Source organism: Tarenaya hassleriana, unplaced genomic scaffold (genome assembly GCF_000463585.1).
Source record: "Tarenaya hassleriana unplaced genomic scaffold, ASM46358v1 Cleome9, whole genome shotgun sequence".
Classification (NCBI taxonomy): Eukaryota; Viridiplantae; Streptophyta; class Magnoliopsida; order Brassicales; family Cleomaceae; genus Tarenaya; species Tarenaya hassleriana.
Window position 1 is genome coordinate 538,213 of NW_010971389.1, and position 22,415 is coordinate 560,627.

General features: G+C 34.4%; 3 protein-coding genes across 5 annotated transcripts; 2 read left to right on the forward strand and 1 right to left on the reverse strand.

Moving 5' to 3' along the window:
- The first annotated feature begins 6,055 nt into the window (after window positions 1-6,055).
- On the forward strand, window positions 6,056-11,662 carry LOC104803599 (ATPase 5, plasma membrane-type-like). The gene is made up of 16 exons (XM_010527578.2): window positions 6,056-6,194; window positions 7,346-7,465; window positions 7,560-7,796; window positions 7,910-8,671; window positions 8,757-8,879; window positions 8,974-9,078; window positions 9,170-9,314; window positions 9,402-9,566; window positions 9,659-9,897; window positions 9,976-10,008; window positions 10,098-10,179; window positions 10,285-10,445; window positions 10,526-10,699; window positions 10,797-10,979; window positions 11,069-11,247; window positions 11,324-11,662. Exons 1-16 carry the CDS (start codon window positions 6,129-6,131, stop codon window positions 11,418-11,420), a joined length of 2,871 nt encoding a protein of 956 aa, XP_010525880.1. The 5' UTR covers window positions 6,056-6,128; the 3' UTR covers window positions 11,421-11,662.
- A 1,870-nt stretch (window positions 11,663-13,532) lies between these two features.
- Window positions 13,533-16,992, forward strand: LOC104803601. Its single transcript, XM_010527582.1, has 3 exons — window positions 13,533-13,801; window positions 14,056-16,547; window positions 16,768-16,992. Exon 2 carries the CDS (start codon window positions 14,559-14,561, stop codon window positions 15,801-15,803), a length of 1,245 nt encoding a protein of 414 aa, XP_010525884.1. The 5' UTR covers window positions 13,533-13,801; window positions 14,056-14,558; the 3' UTR covers window positions 15,804-16,547; window positions 16,768-16,992.
- LOC104803600 lies at window positions 16,883-20,177 on the reverse strand. 3 transcript variants are annotated; one of them, XM_010527579.2, is made up of 6 exons: window positions 20,009-20,177; window positions 18,151-19,232; window positions 17,979-18,041; window positions 17,800-17,898; window positions 17,553-17,720; window positions 16,883-17,239 (listed from the first exon to the last, which is right to left on the reverse strand). In XM_010527579.2, the coding sequence occupies exons 2-6, from the start codon at window positions 19,225-19,227 to the stop codon at window positions 17,066-17,068; spliced, it is 1,581 nt and encodes a 526-aa protein (XP_010525881.1). In that variant the 5' UTR covers window positions 19,228-19,232; window positions 20,009-20,177; the 3' UTR covers window positions 16,883-17,065. The 3 variants fall into 3 exon arrangements, with proteins under 3 accessions (XP_010525881.1, XP_010525882.1, XP_010525883.1); XM_010527580.2 differs by lacking the exon at window positions 20,009-20,177 and adding an exon at window positions 19,572-19,944; XM_010527581.2 differs by having other exon boundaries at window positions 17,092-17,349; window positions 20,009-20,175.
- Window positions 20,178-22,415: the final 2,238 nt, after the last annotated feature.

Sequence of the window (22,415 nt, forward strand, 5' to 3'; positions counted from 1 at the left end):
TTTCACCGGTTTGGCTTGATGATTGCTTCATCAACGGCTTCTTTTTTTTCTTTCTTTCTTAAGCTAGTTTCCCAATGAGGAAATTCGGATTTATCCGATGGATTGCTTTTCTTCCGAAAATTACTAATCGAGTTAAACAATATCGCGTAGATTTGCTATTAATTAATCTGTGTTTAAATAATTAACTGCGTCGGCATAAATTTTGTAATAATCTCTGTTTGAATCATTTTTTTTAATGTTTCACTTTCCTTAGAAGTTTTCTAGTTCATCTTCATAGATTTCTATTTTTAAATATCTCCTAATACATTCGGTTTCATCCCGTGTAAAATCTTTATTTCTTTATTATAATTTATAATTCATAAAAAAAAAGTTCAATAAAAACTTGGTTAATTATGGTGGGTAGATAGATCTCATGTGTGTTTTGACATAAACATTGTGCTCCATTGATGTGGAATTATGGTGGTGTCTTATGATCAATTTTTGTGGTACTGCACTTTGACTTTCTTAGGCGGTTAATAGCCAAAATTCCCTGAATTATTTTATCATTGGCTTAGATTTTAGTGGATATATTATATATAGAACGAAGTGTCAAATAAGAAGCTTTCTTCCATGTTGTTGCTCCAATACACACAAGAGAAAATGGCATGTGTGTTATTTGGTTTATATATCCTAATATGACTAGTTTAAATAATTTTTCGATGGAATTAGATTTATTCTATATTCATGTCTATATATATAATATATGCGTTATCTGGTTGAATAAGTAATACAACGTTTGATTCGGAAAATCATATAATTCTGTAATAACCCCTCATAATTCCGAATAATATCCAATTGAGAAAATCATATCTTACGTATTGATTGGAATAAATACGTACGTCCACGATTGCTCTACGAACGTCCGTTATCACTCTCGTGGATCGTTTCTTACATCTTATAACTCCTAAGTTTAAATTAAACCTTCGACCGACAACAACTATACCATATCCCAATAGTGGATAAATCAAAGTTTGTGTAATTGATTTTTTTTTTATTTTTTTTATTCCTTTTTTGTCACGGCATTAATATATTTGGCATGCATAAACGGTACATATGATACATAACATTATAGAACTCTGCCTTTGGGATATTTAAACTCTCATATTTTTATAAATGGAATATAGGAATCTATGTTAATTCATTTCTTGAATTTGTATTCGCGTCATTTTCCCTGTCCATGAATTATAAAATATATATCCGATAACACATACCAAAGAGATAAAATGCAAGTTGATGAAATATTTCTGGATACATACATAAGCATGCACATGGAATTACATCAAAGAGTGGGATGACATAATTCTCTGCAAATGACTTAAGCTTATGGTTTCCAAGAACTTGTTTGCATGTCTAAATTGTACATTTTGTGTATATAAATAACCTAATATTTTCTGTTTCAGTAAATATAAAATTTTTAATTTTTTTCGATTTTCCGATCGTCCAAAAATCCGGTCAAATTTTCAACATTCAACATTGATATGGTTTTGTCAATTTGACACGTCGATGCAATACGAACAAATTTTAAAATTTTAAAATTTAAAAATAATTATAAAATAAACAATTATAAAAATAATTAATTAAAATAAAATAAAAATAATTATAACATATATATATATATAAATATATTCACATAAAATGAATATAACATGACGTTCTAACAAAAAATAATGATAATAATATTGTAAAATGAATGCTGTCTGATAGAATGCTTGAATGGTGAAGTAGAAAGAGGCTTTTGCGGAATTTGAGCAAATGACGTACTCTCCCCTCCTCCGTGTACTCATGCATGCAATCCTTTTCACGTTTCATGGCAAAACGACATCCCCTATTTCATGAAACCCTAATCATTTTTTTTTCTTTCCAGTAATACCCACAAACACTCTTCGTGTCTAGATGCAGATACATATACATATACATATACATACACGATATATATATATATATATATATATATATTAAATTTCCCTATGTCTTTAAAATTTAATATTACTAAATTGCCTAGATATAATAACTAAAGAAAATACAAATAGTATAAAAAATAACTAAAGAAAAAACAAAATTAGGAGCAACTACCCAACTTGATTAACTTAACCGATGAATAAGAAACACAAAGCATCTATTCCATCCTGAATTCGAACCTCAAGTTTGGGAGGAAACGTATAATTTAAATCACATAGTTGACTCTCGTCCCCGAGATTAGTCTGGACTTCGAAGCAGGATTCTCCGTTATTAAAAAAAGGAAAATTCCCAAAAAAATCATTCAATTATGAGATAACTATCACATTCATCATGAACTTTTAAAATTTCCAAATTCATACTGAATTTGATTTTTTTTTTCTAAAAAATCATTCGAAATTTAAATTTTAACAAAATCCTCATCGTAGCAAAATTAATTTTGCCACATAGGCAGAAAGCGCCTACATGGCGTCTGTATGACATATACGTGTTCACCACGTATGATACATGTGGCATTAATAATAAAGAATTAAAAAAAATTGGAAAAAATATAAAAAAATGTGAAAAAATGTGAAAAAATTACAAAAAAAATGTAAAAAATTGTAAAAAAATGTAAAATTGTAAAACATTTTCAAAAAATGTAAAAAATTATAAAAATTGTAAAAAATTATAAAAAATTGTAAAAAAATTCCAAAAAATTATAAAAATTGTAAAAATTGTAAAAAATGTAAAATTATAAAAAAATGTAAAACATTTTCAAAAAATCTAAAAAATTTAAAATAAATTGTAAAAAAATATAAAATTTTAATTTTTTTTTAAAAAAGGGAAATTTCCAAAAAAAAAATCATCCAATTATGAGATAACTATCAAATTCATCACGAACTTTATAATTTTACATTTTTTACAATTTTTATAATTTTTTGCAATTTTTTTTACAATTTTTTACAATTTTTTACAATTTTTATAATTTTTATAATTTTTACATTTTTTACATTTTTTGAAAATGTTTTACAATTTTACATTTTTTTTACAATTTTTACATTTTTTTTGTAATTTTTCACATTTTTTATAATTTTTTTACATTTTTTTATTTTTTAATTTTTTATAATTAATGTCACGTGTATCCTACGTGACGAACATGTACAGGCCATGTAGGCTCTTTCTGTCTACGTGGCAAAATTAATTCTGTTTCGATGAGGATTTTGTTAAAATTTAAATTTCGAATGATTTTTTAGAAAAAAAATTCAAATCTAGTATGAATTTGGAAATTTTAAAAGTTCGTGATGAATGTGATAGTTATCTCATAATTGGATGATTTTTTTGGGAATTTCCCTTAAAAAAAAAAACTGTTCGTCGCCATTAGTACGGACGAAGACCCATGTACGGCCAAAGACCCAAAGGCGTGGGATTTGGAGAATCCACCCAAAGTCGGGGCATCATTTCAATTTTAATTTTATCTCTATTGTACGTGATATTATTTATATATATAGATGATAATTTGATTTATGAAATATATTTATTATTAAAAAAAAGCTTTCTCCAAAACTGCACATTATGTTTTTTCAATTCTTTAGAAATTTAATTAAGTCCAAAATAAAAACAGTGTTTATGCTATTATTCTTTTGATTTTTATAGTTAGTATATGAAAATTCAGTTTCGCTTATTAAATATATAATACATTTCATTTGATAAGATTGATTTTTCTATTTGTTTATAATTAGTTCTTATATTTATTTTACATTTAAGATTGAATTTAAACGAAGTTTCTTCTTTTGCATTCAACATAGATTAAAGCATTATTTAATCTTTACTATATTTTTGTTTTTACTTCATTTATTTTGATTTGTTTATTATAAAAAAAAATTAAAAAGAAAAAAGAAAATATCTTTTTAAAATAATAAAAATAAAGCATTAATTAAAAAAAATTACATAAAGTTAATACGCTTTTTTACATTAAATATAATGCTATATTTTCTATATATTAAAAAATATTAAAAAACAATGTGAAATTTAACATAACTTTATTTAACATTTTATTTTAAAATTTTAAAAATTGTCTTTAGTTGAATTATTAAACTGTAACTACTTATAAATCATTTAAATAATGTTTGCTATTATAATTAGGAATAGAAATAAATCTTAAACTTTATATAGAATATAATGTTTATCATATATTAACTGAATGTTTTATCAAACAAAATAAAAAAAAAAAAGAAAATTGATTAAAAAGTTACGTGATTCTACGCATTAGATTGGTTCAGTTGTTCGACGTATTATAACGTAACACGTATAATGATTCGATATTTCTACTGAATTATGTTATTTATCTGACACATCTAATTATCTCGTGTATATTAAATTATGTCGTTAAGTTTAAATTCCGTACAATTGATATTCTAAAAAATAAACTCTGACAAACTCGTTCTGAGTCACGCCAAACATTGTTTTTTGTGTAGCGCGTGATATTACGTTTAAGATATTATTTATTTTTTACCGTATCACTTGTTATTATTTTCATTTGTTGCAGTTTTTTCAACTATAAAAACACATAAAAAAATCTTAAACCAATAAACCAACTATTAAAATTATAAAATTAACATGTTTTATATTCCATAGTAAATATATATTATAATATTTTTATACATTAAAACCCAATATAAAATTCTAATATATCTTTATTTTTAATTTGAAAAAAAATTATAATTATTAATAAAAAATTGTATTGAAATTGTATCACAACATTTATTATAAAATAAAAGGAAAACTTTAAACAACATTTATTTTTGAAATATATGTAAGGGATTCAAGTATGATGGAAACAATTAGTTGGAAATAAAAAATTAGAAAAGATGAAAATTATATTTTTTTTTCTTGATAAAAAATATTAAAAAAGGAAAAAATATATCTTCTATAAGATGGAGTTATTACATATCTATAATAAATAGATGTTCTACATATTTATAAGGATGGTACAGATGGTATCTGATAATTTTAAGGTATCTGAATTTGAATTCAAACTCGACGAATAATATATATTAAAATCTAAATCCAAATACAAATTTTCGAGTATTCCAAATTATATTATCCGTGAGACAATTTTCAACTATCCACGAATACCCAAATTCGATAGATGTTAAATATATTTTAATAAAAAATCGATAGATTATGTACAAATGATTTATAAAATTATTGAAAAATATTTATATCTAAATAAATAGATCATACTACAATAGTTTTTTTTTATCTAAATAAAGAAAACATAAATAGATATGATAAAAAAATTTGTAACTTTCTAATAACTAAAAAATACAATGCTATTTTTTACTATCTAGATATCCACAGATAATTATTCGACTCGAAAACATTAATCCGAACTCGAATCCGAATTTCGAATTTTGGACATATTAAAACTTGATTTCTATTTCATTGCAAAACGGATAACCAATTTTGAATATCCAATCCAAAGATCGGAACAGATATGCGAAATTATGATAATTTTACTCACTCTACATACCTAAAATTTATAGGAATGAGAACTATCCCAAGTTCCCAACTTTACCATACAAAATGTTTAAACATAATCGAATCCTTCAAATCCTACACTTAAAGCACAGGCAACAACATTTTGTAAATGGTTCAAAATTGATTATTCTTATAAAAGAACATATAAATTTTACATAACTAATTAGGAATTAAAATATTAATCTAATAAATAAATGAATAGTGATAACCGAAACTAAAATTTCCAAAGAGCATTTGACAGAGATCCAACAAAAGAGACATTAAATTGTCAAATTCTAAAAATTTTAAAACGAAAATAATATTTTATAATAGTATTATTGAAATAAAAAATATAAGTGAAATATTCAAAAAAAAAGTGAAAACTAAAAAAAAAGATAAGTTTTTTTAAGTAAAAAATAAAGGAGAGAGAGGAGGAGGTGGAGCGCGTGAAGAGACGCGAGTGGGCAAATGGCGCGTGGGACCCACCGGGGGGAAACTCCGATATATAAAGCGCGCGCCTCACTTCTTATAGGTACCTGAGCTTCTGAGTCGTCTCCTTCAACCTTCTTCTCCTCTGATTCGCCACTTTTTCTCTGTTTGTGCCCTTTTTTTGCTTACATATTATCGTCGCTATGGCTGCCTCCAGCTCTAACGATGGGAATGGACTCAACCACATTAAGAATGAGACTGTTGATATGGTGATTTTCTCTTCTCTTCTCCTCGTTTTTCATCGGTCGTTTTTTTTTTGAAAATTTCCCATTCTTGTTTGATTGCCGAGAAAAAGGGACTCTTAGAGATTTTGTTTTGGGCTGATTTGAGATATCTTGCTTTGTCTGCATGATTTCTAGACTTTCTGGTGCATGGGAAGGGAAGTGAGTTTTCTCGGCTAAGTTACTGTAACGGGATATCTTTTCTTTTTTCCTGTTTGGTTGCTGAGAAAATCTGTTAGTCGGTTCGCGTTTTCTCTCTCGAGAAAACCCTATACTCCCTCACCGTCAGTTTCTGTTGTGAAACATTTTTTTGACTCTGTTTGGCCGCTGAGAAAGTCTGATTCGCGGAATCGATTCTCAAAAGCTGATCATAGCGATTTATCTAGATTTTGGGAATATCTCGGGTTGTTTAATTTAATTTCGAAATTTCTGGTGCATGGGAATGGAAAATCTCGTTTTCTCGCCATGAGAGTCTGCTGTAAAAGTAAAACCATTCTTTTTTTTACTCTTGTTTGGTTGCTCATAAATTTTCTCGTCTGTTTTCCGCGGTACTGATTTTAGGATATTTTATAGCCCACGAAATCTCATTCTGTTTGGTTGCTGGGAAAATTTCTGGCCGTTTCGATCTCTCACTCACTCTCTCTCTCTTTTTTTTCCATGAACGTCGTTAAGTTTGTATATAATCTGATCTCCATGGTTTGAAACAGAAAACAACCGTCTAGATATAATATGTTAAATTTGAAATAGTAATCATGAACATAATATATATATATATATATATATATATATATATATATATATATATATATATATATATAAGCAAGTTTTTATAGGTTATAAATATAAATATATTCACTTTTTTTTTCTCAGTATTAAAGGGATATTTTATATAGGAAATTAATTTAGGCCTCATCCAGTCATTATGCTGCTCTTTATAATTAGTATTTGGCAACCATATTAATTAAAAATATACAAAAAAAATGAAAAGATTGGACTTTTACAAGTCCATTAGGTGCTAAGTCACCATTTCCATGGTGGATGTTCATTGTATCCACGCGTGCTTAACATAATATTAAAAAGCTTATTCCTTTTCATAATATATGTGCATGTTTTCATCATGAATGATGATCCGTTTCCAGGTCCAAATTCCAATGGAGGAAGTATTTGAGCAGCTGAGATGTACGGAACAAGGTCTAACTTCAGAGGAAGCTGCATATAGGCTTCAGTTGTTTGGACCCAACAAGCTAGAAGAGAAAAAGGTTCGCTCTTTTTCATATTTATCTAACTGTTTGATGCTTTTGTAGCAGAATCTGATAGAAAATCTTGATGATTTTGATACGTTGACAAATCCAGGACAGCAAGCTTCTCAAGTTTCTAGGGTTCATGTGGAATCCACTATCATGGGTCATGGAGGCAGCTGCTCTCATGGCCATAGCTCTTGCAAATGGTGCCGGCCGTCCTCCAGATTGGCAGGACTTTGTCGGGATAGTGTGCTTGCTCTTTATCAACTCCACCATTAGTTTTATCGAAGAAAACAACGCCGGAAATGCAGCCGCGGCCCTCATGGCTGGAATTGCTCCCAAAACCAAGGTTGCTTGCTTAAGATTCTTGGTTGTTTCAGTACGGGTTTTTTGTTGTCTTGGTTCGTTTCAGCAAGGGTATTGTTCCGTTTTGGCTCTTTGAAACCATATGAATGCATACAGGTGCTGAGAGATGGCCGATGGAGCGAGCAAGATGCTGCAATTCTTGTTCCAGGGGATATAATCAGTGTTAAGCTTGGGGATATCATACCGGCTGATGCGCGTTTACTTGAGGGTGATCCGTTGAAGGTTGATCAGTCTGCTCTAACAGGAGAATCGATTCCGGTCAGTAAGAATCCAGGGAATGAAGTTTACTCGGGATCGACTTGTAAACAAGGAGAGATAGAAGCAATCGTGATCGCCACTGGCGTTCATACCTTCTTTGGTAAAGCTGCTCATCTCGTCGACAGCACGAATCAAGTAGGACACTTTCAGAAAGTTCTTACCGCCATCGGAAACTTTTGCATCTGTTCAATTGTTGTTGGAATCATCATAGAGATAATAGTGATGTACCCGATACAGCATCGAGATTATAGGGAAGGGATAGACAACTTACTCGTTCTGTTGATAGGAGGAATCCCCATTGCTATGCCCACTGTCTTGTCTGTCACCATGGCCATCGGTTCCCACAGGCTTTCTCAGCAAGGTGCCATTACAAAGAGGATGACAGCCATCGAGGAAATGGCGGGCATGGATGTGCTGTGTAGTGACAAGACGGGAACTTTGACTCTAAACAAGCTTACAGTTGATAGGGACCTGATAGAGGTGTTTGCCAAAGGTGTGGATAGAGAACATGTCATCCTTTCGGCGGCAAGGGCTTCAAGGACTGAGAATCAGGACGCCATTGATGCTGCAACTATTGGGATGCTTGCAGATCCTAAAGAGGTATGGTTTTCCATGTGTATCTGGTTATAATCACCTTCTAGATCACATGGTTTTTTTTGGTGAAAGTGTCGAATGTGTTCTACAGGCCCGGGCTGCTATTCGAGAGGTTCACTTCTTTCCTTTCAACCCTGTCGACAAGAGAACTGCTTTGACCTATATAGATTCCGATGGAAACTGGCACCGAGCAAGCAAAGGTGCTCCAGAGCAGGTATTTGATATTTCTAAAACATGTTAAATCACATTTTCGGTTTATCTGTTGCTCATTTTTGCATGGTTTACTGATTCCTTCCTATCTTTACCAGATTCTAAATCTCTGCAACAGCAAGGAGGATATCAGAAGGAAGGTTCATTCAGTGATCGATAAATTTGCTGGACGAGGGTTGCGGTCTCTGGGTGTTGCAAGCCAGGTCTGTTTGTTGAGCTATAATTTATTTGTAGTTTGTAACTTAAATCTCTCGTTCTTTTCGTGTCATATCTGTTGGATTGAATCTGCTGCAGGAAATTCCCGGGAAGAACAAGGACAGTCCCGGTGGCCCATGGCAATTTCTAGGCCTGTTGCCTCTCTTCGATCCTCCTAGACACGACAGTGCTGAAACGATTAGAAGGGCGCTTCACCTTGGCGTTAATGTCAAGATGATAACCGGTTAAGGATCTTATAAACAAACTATGGGCGTTAATCCCTTTTCGCTTTCTTCGCTTGACATTTTGTTTTCGGCTTCTCAAACCACAGGGGATCAGCTAGCAATTGCCAAGGAAACTGGACGCAGGCTCGGGATGGGAACGAACATGTACCCTTCTTCCACGTTTCTCGGACAAGACAAAGATTCCTCTGTCGCAGCCATCCCGATCGATGAGTTGATCGAGAAGGCCGATGGATTTGCGGGAGTTTTTCCAGGTAAATCTTACCTGACAAAAAAAGCAAAACATTATGGTTGTTCTGTTATGTCTGTTTGGTTCTGATGGATCTTCGGGATCTGAAAACGGCAGAACACAAGTATGAGATTGTTAATAGGCTTCAACAGAGTAAGCACATATGTGGTATGACTGGAGATGGTGTGAATGATGCCCCGGCACTTAAGAAAGCAGATATCGGTATTGCTGTTGCCGATGCTACAGATGCAGCTAGAAGTGCTTCCGACATTGTTCTTACCGAGCCCGGGTTGAGTGTTATCATCAGTGCAGTACTCACAAGCAGAGCCATATTCCAGAGAATGAAAAACTACACAGTAAGACACATTTCTCTTGGCTGAAAACTGTCTTAGTGCAGAATCATGGGATTGTAAAAACGTTGTCGTTGCTTGCAGATTTATGCAGTGTCGATCACTATACGGATCGTGGTAAGTATAAGTTAACTTAAAATTCACGGAATCCGAGTCAGTTCATATGGTTTTGATAACCCAAGTTAATGTGATGGTGGTATCCACAGTTTGGCTTCATGTTCATTGCCTTGGTATGGGAGTTTAACTTTTCTCCCTTCATGATCCTCATCATTGCCATCCTAAACGATGGTGAGATCACTTCTTTTTCACACATTTGACATGATATAACTATGTAACCATGATGGTGTGTGTGTGTGTCAGATATGGTTTTTGACATTTCACTATGGTTTATAGGAACAATCATGACCATATCAAAGGACAGAGTGAAGCCATCTCCACAGCCTGACAGTTGGAAACTCAGAGAAATCTTCTCGACCGGGATTGTGCTCGGAGGCTACATGGCCGTGATGACAATCGTGTTCTTCTGGACGATGAGAGACACCAAATTCTTCACCGTAATAAATCACTCTACACCCAAAACATGGAAGAGATTCAACATTTTTTTTTGAAACCGGGTTTTCGCTGGATTATGCAGGATACGTTTGGGGTCAGGCCCTTGAAGATCAATTCACAGAAAATGACATCAGCACTGTACCTGCAAGTCAGTATTATCAGCCAAGCTCTCATCTTTGTGACGAGGGCTCGTAGCTGGTCCTACGTAGAACGCCCTGGACTCCTCTTACTCGGCGCTTTTGTTGTAGCTCAGCTGGTAAAACAAGAAACCTCTCTCTCTCTTCCTCTTCAACTAAACTACCAAGAATATAATGTATATGTATAATATACATGGAATTTTACATAACGTGCAGATAGCGACATTAATAACTGTGTACGCGAACTGGAGCTTTGCTCACATACAAGGAATAGGATGGGGATGGGCAGGAGTGATATGGCTATACAGCCTTGTAACGTACATCCCTCTCGACTTTCTCAAGTTCGCCATCCGCTACGTCCTCAGTGGCAGAGCTTGGAACAACCTTCTTCAGAACAAGGTACTAGTTACTGAATCTATATATGAGTAATAATGAACATTTAAACTGCTTACAACTGGCTGACTGAGCGACTGGAATGGCGTGGAAAGACGGCTTTCACGACAAAGAAAGACTATGGGATCGAGGAGAGGGAAGCACAGTGGGCTGCAGCTCAGAGAACCATCCATGGCCTCCAAACCCTAGACACCGCCATCTTCCCTGAAAGGAACAGCTGCCATGAACACTCTGAGATCGCTGAGCAGGCCAAGCGCCGTGCTGAAGTTGCCAGGTAATATACTCTCTCTCTCTCTCTCTCTCTCTCTCTCACTCACTCACTCACTCGCTCGCTCGTTCACTCGCGGCAGGCTGAGAGAGCTGCACACGCTGAAGGGTCACGTGGAATCGGTAGCGAGGATGAAAGGAATCGACATCGACGCGATTCAGCAGCATTACACAGTTTAAGGGCGGGAAAGACAGATAACCAACAGTATGTTTCATTGGTTTTTGTCTCGAACTAAGAGTAGTTTAAAAAACCCTACAACAAATAGTTTGTAGAAGAAGAAGAAGAAGAAGGTATAATCTTCCTTTTCAAGGATCCGTTTTTGTAACGTTGAGTTTTTTCACATGAGAGTTTTATTTTACAATGCATGCACAAGGCATTGCTACACTTCCTTTTATTAATTAGTCTAAGGTTTCATAATTCATTAATTTATGGTCTAATTAAGGTTTCAGAATTAGTTAAGTTATCCGAATCATTTAATTTTTTTATGGGCGTGTCAGATTATTTCAATCACAACAACATTAATATTAACATCAGATGATGATTTAGTCTAAAAAAATGTGAGCAGAAATAAGATATTATACAGATATTAGCGTTAAGTATATATTAAAAATATAAACCGAACTCAAATTTAATAAAAATAAATGGATATATAATTTCTCATTTAAAAAAAAAACTAACCAAAAACCAACCGAAATCTGAAATTTCCGGTTTAATATTAGCCTCTTTTATCCACACCTTTTCTTTTCTTTTCCTTTATTATATGTTTGTAAAACCAATTCATGTATATATTCTCGGACAGAGATTTTGTCAATGTGTAAAGATACGGTCACGCCCACGTCCTAGTTGGGTCCATACAGGCATACATACATATACGATTAATTTCAATTTGTTATTCATCCCATTAAAATGAGGGAAAACACTTTTCGCAAAATCTTTATTAATACTAAAATCAAAGGAAAAAAATCAGGGCCTATTATTAATTAAACACAATTTTAAACTATGAAACCTTAGATCTTGAATTTCTTTTTTTTTACTGTTATTCTAGAGCTTTTTTACAGGCAGTAACTTTAGTATATAATCTAATCATATAAAAAAAAAGTAAACACTAATTCGATTTCATATTTTTGTTCGATTTAAATTATATTTATATTCAGTCTCCATTAAATTTTTTTACTAACAATTATTTACTTTAAAATTTCTGTTTAAATTTAGACGGAACTATATTCAAATATAACTATATGTTATTTAATTGAGTTAAATTATTTATTTAGACGATCCAAAATAAATATTGACATCCAAAATTGGGTAGTCCAACCGGTAAAAAAGAGAGCAAACGTCTTTTTTAACTTGGATTCGAGTCCTCACTTGTGAAGAGATATTCACACAAGTTTTTCAAATCTTTTGACTTCCATATTATCAAAAAAAAAAAAATTGAACCTTAACATGCATAAAACATTATCAATATCACTTTTTTATAAAAAAAATATAATGTGATTGCGATATTATATATTTGCTGTCCGTTCATTCGTAAAACAATTATTTATATTGGTGTTGGTTCCGGTCTTTAGGATAATTGTCAATTGCTTGTAATAATCATTCAAAGAAAACATCAAAAACGGGAAAAAAAACATATCATATATGGACCAGAAAGAACAATCCTAAAATGTCTATAACAAGAGAATTTGCTATAAACAAATCATATGTATTACCTTATCCAAATTTTCACTCAGAAAATCATGAATTTCTAGCACAGTCTTTATTAGCTTTTAGAGGGGAAAAAATTAAAAGACCAATATATTTTCCTTGAATAAACTTTGACTAAACAATTAACAAAAAGGCTCAAACTTTCTTAAATCTGTTTTTTTTTTCAAAACTCCAATTTAATAATCTTCCACAGATGCCGTTATTTTTAAAAAAAAATAGGTCCTAAAATCTCCACATTTCAAAGTTTGTCTCTTTTCTCCAAATCTTTTTATTTTCTGATTCTGGTTGATTTTTTGGTGTTTAATAAATATTTTACGCAATTGAAATGGTTTACTAGAAAATAAATAAAAATATCGACTGTTTTTATGAATTAACTGATTAATCTATGATGAAAACTGAAACTCTTATTCTTAAAAACATTTTAAAACAAAGTTTCAAAAAAGACAAAAAAAAATATTAACAACAAGGTGTAAGAACTCATGAGATTTAAGAAAGAAAATGAAAACGAGTTATTGATAATAAAAATAAGATAAACAAAATAATGATAAAATAACATATGTTGGGGAGAGAGAGGGAGAGAGAGAGAATCAAAACACAACAAAACGCAATAAGCAGCGATCGAAGGTTAACACAAAAGAGCGAAAGCTCAGGCATTCAAACCCGAAAGCAATACGAGACTCATCCAGGGAGACACTGCGAATTCGAAGACCGGAATAATTTATTTTCTTGGGAAAGCCGGGAATTCCACCGAAGCGAAGCAGAAGAAGAGCGAGGAATCGTTGGGTGTTGGTCGGGAAAGTTGCTTCTTCTGTCCCGTGTTTCTTTTCTGTCTGAAATTCTGGTCAATCTTGCTGAGGTTAGGTTTCAATCAATCTCTTCAACACTTGCTTTTTCTGCTCACGAGCTTGGGTTTTTCTCCTCATTGCCCGTTTCTTCAATCCGCCGTTCGAATTTCGCCATTTTTAGGCAATTCGCTTGTTTGCTCTGTTCCCGAGCTCGAACCTTTCAAACTCACCGATCTCGATTTGCTCCTCTTAAATTTCGAGTATTTTGAAGTTTTTAGCTTCCTAATTGGGTGTTAAAATGTCGGGTCTTTCCGTCTTGGTGCAGTTTCGTGGTTTCACCCGCTCGTGAAGTTGGCGAGAGGGTCGTGGATGTTTCTTCCATTGGAGGGCATGATTTGGTGATTCGGAACTTGGGTTTTTGATATATTGTGATACTGATTCAGATGATATGGAGAATTTGAGGGCTTTGCTGTAAGCCTGACAGTAGATATGATCTCTAGGGTTTTGATTTTGGGAAGATGAGGTTTGGCTTTGCATTGTTTTGGCTTCTGGAATTGGGAGTCCGGGGTCATTTGAAAATAAGAAAAGATTCAATCCTGCTGACATTCCAGTGGCCTTTTACTCAAACTTCTGCTTGAGTTCTTGCAATCGTTTTGCATTCGAGGAGGAACAAGTTTCATGATTCAGATTTGTTTTAGTGCAGGATAATAATCGCTTAGAGGGTGCATTTGTGCACTCTCTGACTGTTCATCTGGTTTTGTTGTGAAAACAAAAAAGAAAAAATTCCTGGTTTTGGATGGTAAGAGACTTTGTTTTGTGGGAATAGTCATGCAACGACCTCAAGACCCGAGGATTGATCTGGGTGAACTGAAAGGCCAGATTGTGAAGAAGATTGGGGTTGAAAAATCTAGGAGGTACTTTTATTACTTGAGCAGATTTTTAAGTCAGAAGCTTACCAAGAGCGAGTTTGACAAGTCGTGTCACCGGCTTTTAGGGAGGGAGAATCTCCCTCTTCACAATCAGTTGATCCGTTCAATCTTGAGAAATGCATCTCTGGCTGAGTCCCCACCTCCAGCTCATGCAGCGGGTCACCCTGCCAAATCTTTGGTACAAACTGTTCAGAGTTCAAATGATAGGGAAGAACAGAGCGGGTCTTTAATCCCTAACCATAATCAAAATGACCCTGTTTGGTCAAATGGGGTTTTGCGCTTGTCTCCACGAAAGGTTAGGACTGTAATGCGTGACAGGAAGTTGAGGGACAGGCCTAGTCCACTAGGGCCAAACGGGAAGGTTGAAAATCTGTTGAATCAGCCGATGTGTAGAGATGACAATAGTGGTGCCATCAACATGGAAAATGGGGATTTGGGCCATTTTGACCACCATAGAGCAAGCCGATTCGATGACGAAAGAGACGGTCCATTTCTCCGTCCTGCAGAAAAACCGAGAATACCAAGTAGAGATCAGGTTGCAACGACAGTTACCAGAGGTGATGAAGAGCAAGAGAAGTTGGCTCGACTAAATCTCGCAAGAAATCCTCTAATTGCACCTCTGGGGCTTCCATTTTGTTCAGCTAGTGTTGGTGGGCCCCGGAGAACAGTACCCGTTTCTAGTACCAGTCCAGATCTCACTAGTTGCTACGACAGTGGTGGATTATCTGACACAGAGATGCTGAGAAAACGAATGGAGAATATTGCAGTGGCACAGGGTCTTGGTGGAGTCTCAATGGAGTGTTCTAATATGTTGAATACCATGCTGGATGTATACCTGAAGAAGCTGATAAAATCTTGCATCGACTTGGTTGGAGCTCGGTCTACAAATGAAACGCCCGGGAAACAAACTTTAGATAGACAGCATGTTCAGAACAAGGATGTAAATGGAGTGTGGCAGAGTAAAAATTCGCATATGCAAAATAACCACGGGGCTTTCAACTCGACACAAGATCAGCATTCAGTGTCTCTGCTCGATTTTAGAGTTGCAATGGAGTTAAATCCACACCAACTTGGGGAAGACTGGCCATTGCTTCGGGAGAGAATCTGCATACATTCGTTTGAGGAACAAGAATTCGGGGTGTGAATGAAGTGAGGAATCTTTGTATGTCGGTGTTGCAAATCATCCGAGCCAGTGTATTCTTGGTCTGAAAAGTGAGTTCCTGATTCACAACTTTCTGCATCCACAATGGACCAGATACGGCTGCCCTTCATACCCTGTCAGGATGAACTTATGAGCTCTGACCCGAAAAACACCTCTATATCCGGCAGCAACAGACTCAGGACAGGCTAGTCAATTGTTTTGAACTGCAACCAAACTGAAGGGACATGTTTGGAACATATCGAATATGTCATCGGTTTTGCAATGTTGTAAGAATAGCAGTCATTGGCCGTCCCTAAATGTCTCAATCTTTCTGTGTAACACTAAGCCAATAAAGAAATCTGAGTAAGTTTTGCAGGGATACTGTGCAATCATGTAATAGCTGCAGTATTGCTCTGTATGTAACCTAGTTTTAGAATTGTTTTAGAATTCATATCTTAATAACACATTTGACACCCACTTGACATTTCATGTTTTTTTTTCATTTCAAGGAAGAGTTATTTTCAAAGTGGTATCTTGTCTGTTTTCGGTGACTCTCAATCCCCAAAAGAATTATAGGCAACCTATTAATAGCTGCAGGATACTTTGTGGGCTGTTTTCTGTTAAGTTGTTCTGGGACTTCTTCCTGCTTGTGTCTAAGGAGAAGAGCTTGTGAACGAACTTCAATGCTGTTTTATACAGTAAAGATGCCATGACAGTTGGAGGTTTCAGAACCAAAAGCTTAAAAAGGTAAAAATTTCTACATTTCTTCTGCAGCTTATAAGCTTTTTTTCTTGAAGTACGACATAGCTTTCCTGGTATTTAGCGTCAGCAAAGAAAACATATCTAGAAAATTATGTAATTATGTGTTTCTAACACTGGAACGAGGTCATGTTTTCTTGTCTTCTTCAGTTATTGCAGAGGTTGATTTCTCGTCTGAAATCGTCTCTGTTGGTCTTTTCGTTTTCAGTTGGATAGGAGATACGTAGGGATATGTCAAGAGGCAACAGAACTGTGTTTCTTGGCTTCTCTTATGGAGTTCACTGCACAAAACTTGAATGCTAAAGAAGATTTGGCATTCCAAAGATCCAAAGAACTAACCTTTGTTGCTTTCAACAATTTCCCAGTGATTCACATAATATTACAGATCAAGGGTTGCCAGTTTGTACCCCTGATTTTATGCATATACCAGCATGAAAGAAACAGGCAACGAGACATTGTGTCAAGTGTTACACTTGTCATGAATTTATTCACACTGAACTGTAGCATCATGTGCACCAGACAAGACTGCAACACAGGTGAGGTTTTGTATGTACAAAGAAGGGACAAGGCCAATCTGTACAGATGAAAACACCTTTGTTCAGTAGCTTCAGCCAAATCCAGATTATGATGAAGAAGAAGATGACAATGGCAGTTGTGGAGAAGAGGGTTCTGCAGAGGCTCTGCAAACAGGGCACCAGTTTTTCAGCCTCAGCCATTCTTTCACACAACCCACATGATACATATGCTCACATTGTAGCTTCCCAACTTCATCTCCTACTGTATATTCTTCCTATGGATCATAGAGATACCAGCTTCATGTAAAGCAAAAGAAATATAAATGAATGATGAATTTCATGTGTCATCTTTGAAATGGCCAAGATTGCCTTGCTTCTTCAAAGCAGATTCAATTCTAAAGCTTATTCATTTTCTGTGTTCATTATAAAATGCTTATAACCATCTAAACTCTGGAAAGGTAAAATGACTATGAGAAACCTGGCAAATGCTGCATTTAGCCTCGTCCTTGTATCCGCAAGAACTAATGTTCGGTTTATCATTCAAAGATGTTATCAGATAGATGCCCGTTTTCATGCATTTCGATATAGCTTCTTCAGAGAGTGGAGTGCTCACTGAACCAATCCTCTCTTCGAGAGCTAATAGTTCCTGTGAATTATCAAAAGAGAAGACAAAGGGTAAGCCTCATACAGTTACATGTGTTTAATTCTAGCGAAAGAACACAGACTTCGTAGGACATGTTATCAATGTCTAGCCTCATGTCCCGGTGACGATCATAGAAGCTTAGGCCACCAAGTAGTAGTCCTGTCTCCATTACAAGCAAGTCCTGCATAATGATGGGGAGAAAACAAGGGTAAAACACACATCACATTTACAGATACCCGAAAAGACATACATTAGTTTCACCTCGTAATTAAGCTCGATATCCTGTTCAATCCTGTTGAGTTCTGGTAGTATCTGCAAAGAATTCTAGCACAGGAAAATACAAAAGCTTATGGTGTTAAGGCATTCGCCATGAGCATTACTCATCTTCTCAGGCAATGTATCAGTTTAAGTTTAAGCATTCAGGTGATAGTACCTCAGAAATCCCATCAAGATTGTACGCATGGAAAGTGTCTTGACCCGTTAAGGAAACTGGGAGCCCGACGTCTGGGAAACCACGGAACAGTTCCAAAGAGACAAGAGAGTCGAGATGATTTGAGGTTTCTGGGTGAGACATCTCTGGAATTGTAATGGAGGATAGCCCATTTCTACCACACTCTCGGGTGGAGGACCTAGCACGATAATCACAAGCGTTTGCTGATCTCTGGGTCCCAACTGAATTAGCATCGTCATTTCTGTTTGAAATGAAGTTTCTTGCACGCCTATTATCGGAAACAGATATTCTCAGATTAGAACCATCACATTTTTCTTCTGATGGTGGGTCATTTGTATTCTTCCCCCTGGAGGAAGGGGAGGAGGTAGAACTGCTTTCTCCAAAAGATTTTCTTGTGTTAATCTTGTCTACCCTGTGATTTGGTGTTTTTTCTAAGCCGAAACCAGATGGGATAACACCTGATGATAACATCGGCCTACAGCTCCTGTTTCTCAAACCATGTCTGCTTATGGTGTTTGCTGATGCTGCCTGGCTAGAGGGACCAGGACAGAAATCTTGATTGTTCAATCCAAATCTCGGTCTAAAACCTCTCCTTATCCTCGAACTTGATCTCAAATTTGAGCATTCCGCTTCAGTTGATTTAAATTTTTCATGAACCCTCTTCTTGTTTTTCACAAGGGAATCATCCAAGATTTGTGCATCTCCCTCTTCTTCACTGCTAGCGCTACTCTCCGATGAATCCATGGCTGTCTGAGACATCACCGGTTTTTTCTCATTTCTTGTGGAAGAGGACAGAGAGCGACCGGGTTTAGAGGAAGCCCCGATTATTTCCTTCCCGTTTGATGAAGAACGGAATGATGAAGACAACATAGATTTCTCTTTTCTGTCTGAAGAGCCAATCCAAGTACTACATTTCCCGGGGGGGTTTCCAGCGCTGCATCCGACTCTGCCGCAAATAGGAGCAGGGCTGTTAAATCTGTCTCTCAAAACAATACTACCACCACCCTTTTTAGGCTCTGGTCTCCCTTCAATGGCTCTTTTACCCAAGCATCTATCCATGAACTCTGAAAAATGGCAGCAATATCACCAACAGAAACGAGGAAGATATGGAAAGGCCTGTAAGAAAAGCCAGTAGAGGACCAATACATAATGTTCCAAGCATAGGTTCTACAAAGTACCAAGGCATGGATAGAAGGAAATGTGAATTCTAACATCTATCACTCCTACAGTCTTATCTTCCTAAACCGTGCTTCCAAGTTCCAAGGGTCTCAACGACCAAAGTTTGCAAACATCATCAACCACAAAACATTTCCCAGGTTGCACAAAAACAAGATTTTATCCTCAAAGAGCATCACAAACCACCATGAAAAGAAACAATCAAAGGTACGAAAATGAGGAGAAACCTTAAAAGTTTGAGTGTTCGTGCTCAAAATTTCTCCAGATTCTGTACTTTCTATGTAATCAACCTCAGCGGCATCCGGAAACAACACAGAGATATATATACTCACAAACAGTGCTTCCTCCTTTTTCCCAGAAACAGGGAAAAATAAAGGGGGAAGAAGCAATTACACCACATGTTTCAGAATCAAGAACAACATAATAATTTCCAAAAAAACACCAGAAACCCAGAAATCAATAACCCACAAATTCAACCCAGAACATTCAAATTCATATAGAGCCCCGTCGAATTACTCGGAGACAAAGTTACAAAATTCCTCATAATGAACTCACAAGGAAAAAAAAAAAGGAGTTTATTTTTCAGAAGCTGAGCTCTTTTTCTTATAATAAATAAAGCCCATATCAGTAATCAGAATCATAATTCAAAATTCAAGGCTTTTACCTTTCTTCTTGGTCCTCTATCTACCTGCAAATTAGAACATGAACAAGAGAAAAGACCAAAGCTTTCAAAGTCAGAACAATTCTGAGAGCGTTTTTGTCTTCCCTTCTACACCTTTTCTTCTTCATTGGGTTCCAACTTTAATAAATCAATAATCTTTTCAAACGTCAATTATAATATATATATATATATATATATTTATGTACATTTACATTATACATGACAACTGACAAGTCAACCAAAACATTTAATCATGCACGGAATTATTCGTAACCATTGCTGAAAACTTGGATTAAGCCGAATCATTTTTTATGTCAACGGATAAAAGGAATATATATTTATATATTTATATATTAATATATATGTGTGTGCATGAAACTTAGTGGTCTCCATGCAACCAGGAGCATCCGAAACCAACGTTGTATAAATTAGCAGGTTTTAGATATTATCAATTTATTAAATAATCAAAGAACTAGAGACATGAAAAACCACAAGAAAATCATATATATTTTCGTTATTTAAATCAACAAAATAAAACTTTAACCCTTCTGAATATTTTGTTTATTTATTTCTTAATTAGTAGGAAATATTGAAAAGAGTTATATTTATAATTTGGAATCATGACGTATTTGTTTACCAGCATCTGCATGCATGGAATTACGAATTATCTATTTTATTACCTATACATCATCATTGTAATATACACCAAAGTTTTTATCTTGATCTAATTTTATTTCTTGGAATAACATAGATATATATGCTAGGCATGTTATATTATTAGCTTTATACAAGAAAATATCAAAGTATGAGAATCGAAAATATGGCTAGAATCTTATACGTATGATGAATGTAGTGAGTCCAATGATTAAACTAGCGGTCCACAAATTCTGATTGTAAAAGAATTATTATTTAAATATAATATTCACTCTCTATAAGAAAATGGAGTGTATACATTTTTATATTTGAAAATATTGACATTTTAGTAGTGCATGGTTAGTTATATATATTAATAGTATTTCAATTCCATAATTACCGAAATCAACATCTCAAATCCACCAAAAAACTCAATATTTTATTTTTTTATTTTATAATATCACTTCTATAAACTTTACAATCATCTGAGCTCGATTATTTTAATTAAACTGATTATTAATCGAGATTAATATTTTATTTGCGAACTAAACGGGAGAAAAATGTTCTTTTGGTGTACGGAGGGAGAGAAACATTCGGAAGACGGATGGAAAAAGACGCCGTTAACTATCACTCAATAATAGTTAACGGAACTATAACGGCGTACGCTGTATATTTCACGGAGTTAGTCTGCTGGTTCTGCTCCTTCCCACGTTCCCCTTCGCCTATATATAGCCGAGATTCTTCTCTTTGCAAGGGTTGATGATTTTATTAGTCATAAAAGAATCTGAAATGGAGGACAAGCTGAGATCTTTGCCGTCTATTATGGAGTAGTGGGAATATCTGACGGTTGGTAGAGATTGTGACATCTCTGGTTGAGATCAAATTAAATTAAAATTAAAAAAAAAATAGACAACATAACGAAGTTGAGACCTTAGAAGCGTTTGATGATGAATTATGACGACATGATAATTTATTTGAGGATAAGAGATAATTATATATACATCAATCCTAATATATATATATATATATATATGTGTGTGTGTGGAGAGATATTATTAGATCATTTGAATATTTATCATTTAACATATGAAGGAAATGTAATGGTAGGTGAATTAAAATAATAAAAACGGCAATACTTTCATATATATATATATAAGCAAGAGACAAAAACACAAAAGCAAAGATAATAAATAATGTGAACAATCTTAATCTTATCCATGTTACTGAACAAATTGTCATAAGCATTAATTAAATTAAATGTGTGGACCCAATACCCTTCCATAAGATAATGGGCCTAAAGGCCCAATTTCTTATATATATAATTAGGCTCCAAATAAGATTAAGGCCCAAGTACAAATTTATTATGCTATAAACTTAGGGTGGGTATACATCTGTCTCACAGACCACGCCACTAAGGAAAAGGCTACACGATTGCAATGGACGCTGTGTTGTTAAGCATTTAGAAACACAAACTGCGTATCGTTTTCACCGTGGAAAAACATCGAGACGTTAAAGAAAATGTTTACATGGGCTGCTGCAGTGGGATTGTCTAATCGCTTTGACCATTATCCCCAAGTCTCTAATTTCATAAAACTCAACATTTCTTCGTTTGATTTTTTTATTAACATAACATTTCTATTTTCTTTTGATTCCCATCTAAAACTCGATTCGAAATGATTTTTCTAACACTAAATTAATTTAATACGAAATAATTAAAAATAAAATTGAACCTAATTGGTTTTTAAATTTAAACTGAACGTAAATTAAACAAAAAAAG

Bases quoted from the DNA above. Each gene is read 5' to 3' on its own strand.
- LOC104803599 (XM_010527578.2), top strand. From the start codon at position 6,129: ATGGCTGCCTCCAGCTCTAACGATGGGAATGGACTCAACCACATTAAG. The intron at 9,315-9,401 runs GTTAAGGATCTT...CTCAAACCACAG, and splicing joins TAATGTCAAGATGATAACCG to GGGATCAGCTAGCAATTGCC. The intron at 10,980-11,068 runs GTACTAGTTACT...TGGCGTGGAAAG, and splicing joins ACAACCTTCTTCAGAACAAG to ACGGCTTTCACGACAAAGAA.
- LOC104803601 (XM_010527582.1), top strand. From the start codon at position 14,559: ATGCAACGACCTCAAGACCCGAGGATTGATCTGGGTGAACTGAAAGGC.
- LOC104803600 (XM_010527579.2), bottom strand. From the start codon at position 19,227: ATGGATAGATGCTTGGGTAAAAGAGCCATTGAAGGGAGACCAGAGCCT. The intron at 17,721-17,799 runs GTCTGTGTTCTT...GATAATTCACAG, and splicing joins TTGATAACATGTCCTACGAA to GAACTATTAGCTCTCGAAGA. The intron at 17,240-17,552 runs GTTTCTCATAGT...CCCTGTTTGCAG, and splicing joins CTAAATGCAGCATTTGCCAG to AGCCTCTGCAGAACCCTCTT.